The sequence below is a fragment of the Coenobita brevimanus genome, chromosome 16 (assembly GCF_032717465.1).
Source record: "Coenobita brevimanus isolate Jiangsu-jjx chromosome 16, ASM3271746v2, whole genome shotgun sequence".
Taxonomy (NCBI): domain Eukaryota; kingdom Metazoa; phylum Arthropoda; class Malacostraca; order Decapoda; family Coenobitidae; genus Coenobita; species Coenobita brevimanus.
The window spans coordinates 28,794,833-28,805,238 of NC_136969.1; the positions used below are offsets into that span (position 1 = coordinate 28,794,833).

At 39.9% G+C, this 10,406-nt stretch overlaps 1 protein-coding gene across 2 annotated transcripts; it reads left to right on the forward strand.

Annotated features, from left to right (window-relative positions):
* Positions 1–297: 297 nt before the first annotated feature.
* Positions 298–6,581, forward strand: AlkB (alpha-ketoglutarate-dependent dioxygenase AlkB). Of its 2 annotated transcripts, none has more exons than XM_080265658.1 (6): positions 298–524; positions 1,133–1,250; positions 2,735–2,888; positions 4,069–4,147; positions 5,266–5,459; positions 5,936–6,581. In XM_080265658.1, exons 1-6 carry the CDS (start codon positions 321–323, stop codon positions 6,579–6,581), a joined length of 1,395 nt encoding a protein of 464 aa, XP_080121784.1. In that variant the 5' UTR covers positions 298–320. The 2 variants fall into 2 exon arrangements, with proteins under 2 accessions (XP_080121784.1, XP_080121785.1); XM_080265659.1 differs by having other exon boundaries at positions 6,011–6,581.
* The last annotated feature ends 3,825 nt before the right edge of the window (positions 6,582–10,406 follow it).

Here is a 10,406-nt window from a genome sequence, read left to right on the forward strand (position 1 = left end):
TAAAGGGGCATTTAAAGTAGAGTTGCCATTTAACCTCGCCTAGACGTCGTACAACGACGTACCTGGCTGGTGATATAATTTATAATGCAAAAAACTGAGAACACAACTGTAGACCCATGAATATTTGCTTTTCTATTACAATACAGGGTATACCTAGAGAAGACGGGAGTATCTCTTAATATATTTACAAAGAACAATCAAAATGCATTAAAAACCTACCAGAATCAAACCTAACCTAACTTGCCTTAACCATACTGCCAACCACTGTTTCATTTAATGCACCAGTAGTGTCAGATATTTGCAAGGTTCATATTTCATTGATGTGGATGATTTTTCAATTTCTTATAAATTGTTTTTGCAGCAAAGATCATAATAACATTGAATGTTTCAGGAAGAACATCAAAGTCATGCAAGAGAGTAAATTGAGCTGCAAGGAGGACAACTTCAGAGATGTATTCAAATATTACAAGAGAAAACAACCACCACCTGACCTTTCTGGAGTGCTTGAAGTTGAGGCCATGGAGGTAAGAAGTATGTGAACTGATAATAATACTGTCTGTTGTATACTTTACCTTCAGTTATCAAATTGAGACACATCCAAAACCCATGTGACATACATCTTTCTATGGTACTCAGCTAGCCCATCTGCTCTTAGTTATTGAATGATTCTAGCCACATTGATCTGAGTAGCGGAGTGTGCATCATTACGCTTCGCTTAAGTTTGAATACTGATGCCCTAGAAACAGTTGGTTATGCAGTTTATTCATTTGACTTATGTAGAGGGACCTGCTAGACATTTTTGGCAGATTGCATTTGTCATTTTGCCACTCCTGTACATGGACTGTACCATAGTTCATCCACCTTAGCTATGATAGTCAGAAGCATTTGTCCACTTGCAGCCTGTTTCTCATTTTTCAGTGGCAGAATAAAATGATATGATAGCTCGGCATCCTTTAGCTCAGCATCCTTTAGCTCAGCATCCTTTTCATGATACGATACTGTACTTGGGGACCAGCACTATACTCTGGGGTTAATGTCATTTTATAACTCAGTATTCAAGATGGATAGGTGGCAATTTTATGCCTAGTTAAAGTGAACAGAGGATATTTGTTATGTTAGATGGCCATTTCAGGAAGGAAAAGACATCATTAAGTCTAACAGCATTTCCGAGAAGGACCGAACAGCAGCAGAGGAAGTTGGGTTGAGGCCTCAGTCATCTTGGGCAGTGTACACCCTTCACCAGCACCCAGGTCAGCTTGATTATAGTACGGATACTTTTTCATGGCGGTATTTTTCGTCTCTTTACATGGTGGTGATTTTTGGTCTTTTGTAACTTGTTTCCCATAGCTAAGTGACAGAAAAAGATGATGTTACAGCTCAACATCCTTTCCTTAGCACTTATTAGTTATTAGCACCATATGCTAGTGTTAATTTCTTGTTACAGTCCATGATTCAACTGAGATGGCAACTTTAGGCCAAGTTCAAGTGAAGAGATTATAACTTGCATAATCTTATGACAGTAACCACTTTTTGCGAGAAAGGGATGCCTTCATACAGTCGCAGTGATATAGCAAGGCAGCTCCACTGCCTGGTTGGTATGCAAGCATCCTTAAACACTCACCAGTGCCGTAAAACGAGGAGGAGGATCTGCAGGACACAGGCAGCTGCAGCCTGCAGTCCACTGGATTTACTTTGAAATGAACCAAAGGCCACAGTCATAACAATAATGCTTTGAATCAGAGTATTATTTTGTTGATTTATTCTCACAATGTACAGATAGTTAAATTCGGTTCAGGGAAGATCTTTCATGCAAGAGAAGTTAATTAGGGCTGTATAATATTATAACCCCTTCAGTATGAAAAATGTCCCCAGAGTCAAATAGCTTCATCTAAAAGAAAATAGAAGGGGTTGTTGTTTTTGTTGGTGCTTAATCTTGATCCATCTGGCTGAGCAGACCTGTCAGCCACAGGTAAGCAATTGCCTCTGTGGGGATGGCCTACAGGTACAGTTCAGTAAATTCGCTGTGTAGGGAACCGGACTCGCTTGTGGTAGGCAGCGCCTCACCGAGGTCGGACCAGGGTCTGTCACCACAATAGGGAGGTTTTGCTCATGGATGGACACAACAGCTGCTTTGCTCCACCCACAGTGCACAGAGCCACCATGTGTAGGTATTTCATCAGCACCAGTTAAGGGATTAAGAAGAGTAATGGTAGGCGGTCAGATCGTCCTAGCCAGTGGTACTCTTTAGCACCATTTACAGTACCCAGTTACATCCAGTACTGTAGTTACCTCTTTCAGTACTTAGGGAGTAACTGGATACTTTGGTTGTTGATAAAGGTTGAAATAGTTTTGTAGGTTTCACCACCATATATGTCTGTCTGTCATCATCATCATCATCATCATCATCATCTGGACCTCCTTTCTCACTTTAGGGAGGGTTGAGGATGTCTGTCTGCATTTCATTTTACGTACCTAACTGTTTGTCTGTCTGTCTATAGATATCTGACTATGGTTTTTGATGAAATGATTGTCTTTAAAAACAATTATTCCATCACCATTATTAAGATATTCAGAATACAGGTTATGATAGTTTAGCATTGACATTGTATCAGCTCAGTTATTTTTCTTCCAGTTGTTCCTAAAATATTCATTGTACTAAAATAGTGAACAGTATTCCTGTAAGTTTCGCATCTATTAAAATGTTACTTTGCTTTTTTTTTCTCTTTCTCTCTAGGATTGCTTATCATTCGGAATCCATTTACTTCTGAGGGTCAGTTGAAATGGATGAAAAGATGCCTGCAAGATTATCCCTGTGCTGAGAATCCAAGTAACCTATCCTCACACGGCATCAAGTTATCATATGAAACTTGGTGGGAGTTAAGTCAAACGTAAGAGATAACATGTAACTTATTTCTGTACCGCACATAGTGTTAACCCTTTCATTCAGGTGGAACCTTTTCAGACTAATTGGGGGAGGAGGGGGGGCATCACCATGCAGTTATATTCAGCTTAAGGAGCAGTCATGTACTGAATTTCATAATTTAATTGGGTTAATGAAGGCTGTATCAAGCTTCTCCAGTTTGATGAATCGGGAAGGTGAGGTTGATTGCCGTTGCCCAAATTATCAGGACTGAGTACCCCAGCCCCAGGCCCCTATGTTCCAGATTACATGGGGCAAAATGGGATAGGATGATGTTGTTGTTGTTCTTGTTATTTAGTGAGCTATATTGTAATAACTGCAATCCTTTGATGTTGGAATATTACCTGCTGTATCTTTAACAATGTGAATTATGGCTAGAAACTTGTACAGGAGGCTTTCAACTTCTGAAATTAGTATTAATGAGATAACAATATTGGTCAGTACTTTGTAGTTCAGTTAAAGAAGTTATTATTGCATTATATACTATCACATGTTGCATGATTCTGGAGGATAGTTTTATATTTTTAAACTTTTTATGACATGTCTGTACCCAGTGAACATATTAATGTTACTGTGTCTTCAGCCGATATTAGTAGCTAAGATTTATCTGGATTACAGGGATTTTATTTTTTTAGCTTTTGTTGTGTTTTTTAGAACAGCTTCATCAGATTTTCTCCATAGTTTTAAAGTAAAAAAACAAAAAAGTTAAAATGCATCTCACAAAACAACACTGACATATATTCGTTTTCCTTTTCGTTTTCGTTTTTAAAGGCTCCAACATCCTTGCTTAATATAATTACATTGTCACCAGGTTTAGGGAAATGCAGCTAACCCCCCCAGCACCTCTTCTCCCCATTACTAGTAGTGGATGTACCATTGTATATATTTCCTAATTTCCCATTCATCCACTACATTCACTCTTCTCATCATCATGAACATAACAATCTTTTTTATCCCCAGAAAAGAGGTTGATGGACTGTAGGAGAGGGACAGCTTCCACCTGCAGTCCATAGGGTTCATATCTTCATGAGCTTGGGACCACAACAACAGCACATTATTCCATTTTATATACAAAGAAATTACATCAGGCTTTAAATAGAAGTATGCTATCAGTGTAGTCCAGTCTAACACTGGGTTTTGTATTTCAGGAGTGAGGGCAAGAAGGAAGGTTTAAGTAAAAAACTTCGATGGGTAACTCTTGGTTATCATCACAACTGGGACACAAAAGTAAGTCATTGTTTTATTACCATACACAGTACAGCATTAAATATTTTAGTATGTATTTTATTATTTGATCATTAAACTCTTCAGTCTGGTGATGTTTTTTTTAATGCACATGATATTATTTATAATTACAGTAAAACCTCACTATAACCGACTAACTGGGGCCCAAGCCGTTCTGAAAAAAGCAACATCCAGACTTCCCCCTGCTAACCTGGACTTTTTCCGATATATCAGACATTAGTCTGGATTACACCAAAAGTTTTCCACTACCATTGCAGTGCTGTACTGTATTATACATTCACTACAATATCAAATGGTAAAATATATATAATAATATTGTATTGTACACTGATAAACATGGTTTTTATTTGCCATATTATGGTGAACCTAGCAGAAGTGGTCAGGCAGTCCGGACTGCTTCTGGCTTTATCAGACTTTTCCCAATACATAAGAATTTAGTCCGGTCGGCTCGTCGATTCCAATTAAAGGGAATTCCGGTCTATTGAAGTCCGTTATATCGAGGTTTTATTGTTCTCATAAATACTAAATATATTTTTCCAGTTACAGTTATTTACATCCTCCACCAGCGAAGAGTTACCAACCCCTTGAATTCAGATGACATCCTTTTTAGTTAATTCTTCCTACCTCCTGACTTCAGCATTATATTCAGCCATGGGTAGACATTTTGAACTGAAGGGGTTATTTATAGACCCCTCCAATATGAGGGGTTTTTGCACATGTTGGATACAGTCATCTCATAGCAGTAAGAGTAAGCTAAATCAGAATGTTACCCAGTGCAAAAGGGTTAAATATTATCCATCACATAAATGTCATGTTGTTATCAGGATTACAGTGAAGACATGGGGGGAGGGGGATTGTACCACACTCCTTGGACATGCTATGTTCTATACAAAGTCGGTTTATCCAGGTGCATTTATTGACATATCTTACCTAATGATCTTCCATCAAATCATATCTCATACATCCAGAAATACAGTGAAGACAAAGGCATAGGGGATCATACCACACTCCTTTGACCTGTTGTTTGCTATCTAAAAGGAGAATTTTTCATATGCCCACCCTAAAGACCCTTCATCAAATCATTGCCCTCTACTTTTCAGGAATACAGTGAAGACATGAGGGGAATTATACCTCACTCTTTGGACATGCTGTGTTCTGTTGTGGCCACAGCTTTAGGGTTTCCATATTTTAGAGCCGAAGCTGCCATTGTCAATTATTACCACATGGATTCCACTCTGGCAGCTCACACAGATCATTCCGAGCCCTGTGTCACTGCTCCTTTGTTCTCGTTCAGGTGAGTAAGTATTCATACCAAGAACTAATCACCGCAGTCATGTTGATGGGCCTGTTTTAGCATAATGTTTAGCTTCATCAGTTGTCTTTCTCTGACAGGTCTTTCTCTTATAGTCCCTAGGTTTATAATAAATTGCTCCAATTCATGAGGCAAGTGATTTCTGTTGAATCCTTTAAAGGGCAGCACAAAGCCATTCTCTTTTTAAGAAGCTGCAGTATGGGGAGAGGTGTTGTGACAGATGATTATAGGGTTTAATTGCTGCCTGTTAACTGGAGTCAGGATTGGGGGGGTTTGATTGGTAAGTGAATGAATGTATGGCTCATTTCACTAAGCATGCCGCTGGTTATTTCTCCTTCTCCCATTTGCCAAGCTTTTCTCTTACTTTCTGGAACATACATCACCACCTACTTTGGTGGGAAAAAGTGGTTGGAATAAGGATGATGATGATAACTGACATTACTCATCTGATTCCACAGCTTTGGCCAGAGTGCAATATTCCTCATAGGTGGGGTGACCAAGGCAACTCGGCCCACTGCTCTCTACCTCCACAGTGGTGATATTTTGGTGATGTCAGGTCCATCGCGTCTGAACTACCATGCTGTACCCAGGATTGTGCAGACCAGGGATAAACCATGGGCAGAAGCAGGCACTCAGAGAAGAATTGCAAAGGGACAAGGAGAAAGTGAATTTAAGGTTGAGGTAAGAATGGGAGAACAGACAGAGTTATTTGGAAATGGTAATGTTACAAAGGGACTAAAAGAGGCTGGGTGTGATATTGAGGTGAGAGTGCAAGAAGAACAGACAGATGTATTTAGAAAAGGTAATGAAGAATTCAGGATGAATGTACCTGATGATAATGTGCAAAGACAGGAACAGATAGATAAACATAATAAAAAGCAGGAGGGAAATAATGATAATGAAATGATTTCTGATGCTTGTAATAATAATTATAGCCAGAGCCACCAAAAAAATATATTTTACTCAGAATTTGACCAGAAAAGCACTCAGTTTAATTATAATAGTAAGGATATCCAGGATATCCTTGACTACGTGAAATTCAGTCGTATCAATGTTAATGCGAGACAGGTTCTGGAATCTTCAGCAGATAAGCTTCCGAGATAGTGCGGTAAATAAATAAATCTAATTTTTGTAGTGTATGATTTATTTATCCCTCAGTGTTTCTCACTAATTTGTGTACTGACAACAAAATGGAATTTAATAGACTGGAGTACTATACATCAGAGTCATATAGGTGTGTCATATGTGTGAACAATTAGGTCTTATAGTACATAAAACAAGGTGTTGTGATAATTTTAGAAAGAAAAGGTGATTCAGCATATAATGTGGAGGTGAATGATGATGATAGAAAGGTTTTAGCATCTTGGTGCAGTAGTAGAAGAGATGAAAAATAATGGTACTGTATAAGGAAGGAGCATACCTAATGCCATACAAACCTTTAATAATTACAGAAATATTAGTAGAATATTGTAAAAAGGTTGGGTGAAGAGTTATCAGTGCATTTGTTTTATGAATACCACCAAATATGTTGTGAAACATTGTCATTACAGTATGCTGACAATGTTCCCATGTATACATGGGAGGCGGTGGCTCAGTCGGTAGAGAGGTGGCCTGCAGTCCTACCAGACCCAGGTTCAAATCCCCGATGGGGCAGGGAACAGTTTAAGGATTTGAATTTCATAAAAGCAGACTTTATTGATCTACCAGAAAACCCGCCAACATGCCGTGAAAATACCCCCACTAATACCAATACACCAGTCCTTTATGAGACAGCTCTAGCATGTATTCAATATGGACGGTGGGTGTTAGCACCAAAGTGGTGACATGTAGAGGTGTATGGCATGTAGGAGGACTACTGGGCCTTGGGAGCAGGCTGTGAAGCCTATGCCTAGAGTAAGACACACACACAAAAAAAAAAAGCATGTAAAAAAGGGATATAAAATGTGGAATATTGATCTCCTGCGACATGACTGTGATTTATGTCCCATGTACAGTACAGCATACAGATATATATTTGACAAGCCAAATTATTTCATGTAAACTCTGCCCTCCAGATATATATTTAATTAGATGGTGAGATTATAACCAACAAATGGATGCCTGATAGTCAAGTGAGTTAATGCACTGTAACTGAAAATGGCCCATTAGGGTTCAACTCTGAGTGATGGCTGGAGATTATTGCTCACACAGTGCCATTCATAGGCAGCTGACTAGTTACATCATTATCATCCTTAGTCCCTTTCCCATTTGCATGAGGTGGAATGCAATTCAGAAACAGGAGCAGAAGCACAGAAGTAGTGGGACTGTAAACCATGCCTAGTAAAAGTGGGCCACACATCCATCAGCTTACCATTCTAACCTTCAAAAAGTGAGGGCAGATGACATGGGCACTCAGCCACGGTGCTCATCTCTGTAACGAGTATCCTGAGATTTAAAGCCACTACAGCAGAGTTACCTTCCCTAGGTGTTATCCTAGATTCTCATTTTACTTACTAGTTCACAAAGGGTGGATGAGCATCTGAGTCAAGTGGTGCCACCTGCCTGCTTTAGGAATCAATCCTGGCACTGTTTGGCCAGACATTTCATAGCCAGCAGTGCTACCCACTCATCCACCATGTCTAGTCAGATTAGCAGCAGGAAAATGTAGCTATGTCCCACAAAGGATTCACTGCACGTTCCTCACTACATTTTATCATTTCTGCATATGCTTCATCAACTCCAACAGCCATCCCATTCTTCAACTTTTCTACAGTATTTCTTATTTGTGCTCTTGATACAGTCTCAGGCATCATATTTCATATTTTTTTCTTGTATGCCATCCAGCCCAATCCTGTTAATCTCTATTTGCTCTCACCATTTCCAGTCATCAGGCTTTCAATTGAGTATTTCTGTCTGCTTCTTACTTTGCTTCCATTTGTCAACATTCTTCCATTTTCATCCTTTACTCCTAGCCCACTTTTTCCTCAGTCATTTCAACACTTCTGTGCTTCTTTCTAAAACAGTTAACTAATGTCAATGTTATTTACATTCATTTTTCTTCTAAATTTTTCATTTACTAGATGCTTTCTTTTTCCCACTGTACTCATTTTATACACTTTATGTCAAAGCCTCTTCCTCTCTCGACTGAATTCCTTTCATGCATTTGCTTCATGTACTTCTTTCATTGCTTTTCAACTCCTCATTCTGCTTCCACAACCCACCATGCGAGATCCTTTTCTTACTACAGCAGATGGCACCCTTGCAGTGCCACACACTGTTTTGGTATTTTTAATCAAATACTCCCTCTGTGTTCACAGATTTTACAAGTCCATTCATTCCTAATTCACTGACCATAACTTCTCTAAAACACACATTTTGTTAAGGCACAGGTCGGTCTAATGAGGTTAAACAAATTCAAAATAGCTGCATTGAGTCAGAAAAGCTTAATATGCCATGCTGCAGTGCAAGGCATTAGTCACTGTGAAAATTTGTGCCCTTCCAGTCTCAACATAAACATGATAAAAGAGGATGGCTGCAGGATGTCAATTGGTCCATCCTAAGCAGTTCTTTTATGAGTGTAATTAGATAATAGGATAAAACAAGGATGGTTATGGTGAAGGCTCTCTTCACCAACCAAGCCCTCCAGCCAATATTGGAAAAAGTGAAAAGGATCACCTGCGGTATAAGCAATGGCTAACACTGAATATTAACAATCAGTTATTATATTTCCAGACGCAATCTATGGGAAGAAGACAAATGAGCATTGTGAGGACACCATAGAAAACAACATTCTGGCAGTGGAAGTGCAGCGTGTTGAGCACCCCAAGTACAGAGTGGGCTATGGTTGTTCACTGGCTGAGTTATTGATCCTCATGGAGGCTGAATCTTCAACTTATTTGAAACTGCTACCAAGAGCTGATAATGGTGGCTGCTATGGACCTGTACAACTGACTTAGAAAGATGGGATTGGTCAGAGGAGGCAAGTACTGTACACACATTTGTATTTACAGTAGAGGTGCAATGGTTCTTCATGCCTGTGAGGAGGAGTCAGGATTCTTGGGGCTTGAATGAGTGAATGAGAGCATGACCCATTCAGCTGGACAGACTCTTGGTTAGTTTCTCCTTCTGTCAGGTTTTTTCTTGCTCTGTGAACCATTCTTACCAGTCTAGCATCCTCCTTTTGGGGTATAGGGAGAGAGTAGAGGTTGTTGTTTTTGTATACCAAGGCAGTTGAGCTGTGCGGTTATATCAGTGCCACCACGTGAAGGCAGCCCTGACTGGCATCAGTAAGTCGTAAAAAACATTATTTCGTGCAGAAACCTGGAAATCAAGGGTCTCTCTCTCTCTCTCTCTCTCTCTCTCTCTCTCTCTCTCACCAGTCTCACCAATTTACCGTTTCCTTCCTTCCATTAGACCATACAATTCCCCCTCCTTTGTCTTGGAAAGGAAAAAACAATACACCCTGATTTTGTCCTGCCTTCCCATTATTGAGGCGCCTGGTAGTCTAGTCGATAGGCACCAAAAAAAAAAAAAAAGAAGGAAAAGAAAAGGAGAGAGAGAGAGAGAGAGAGAGAGAGAGAGAGACGGTGCCATTGCGAGAGAAGGAGCTAGTCATTGTGTTTGGTTTGGATTATGAACCTGAGAATTTTTAAGGTCTGTACGATGAGTGGATGGTGGCTTGATCCAATTTCGCCGGGCACTATGGGTCACAGGCAGCACTGGGACGCATTTTCATACAGTACACTTCTCAGCGCATCTTCCTCAGCTGTTTCTTTTGCACAGTACACATTATTGTTCTTGTTCATCTGGAAGGTGTGTTACGGGATGTCCAGGTTCCGTGGCATGGGCTGTTTAAAACTTGGTGTATCTAAATATAGCGCATCTCGTGACCCAGTTTTCGTCAATAATTCGCGGCGGTGGTGGTAGTAGTGGTGGTGGTGGCGGCGGTGG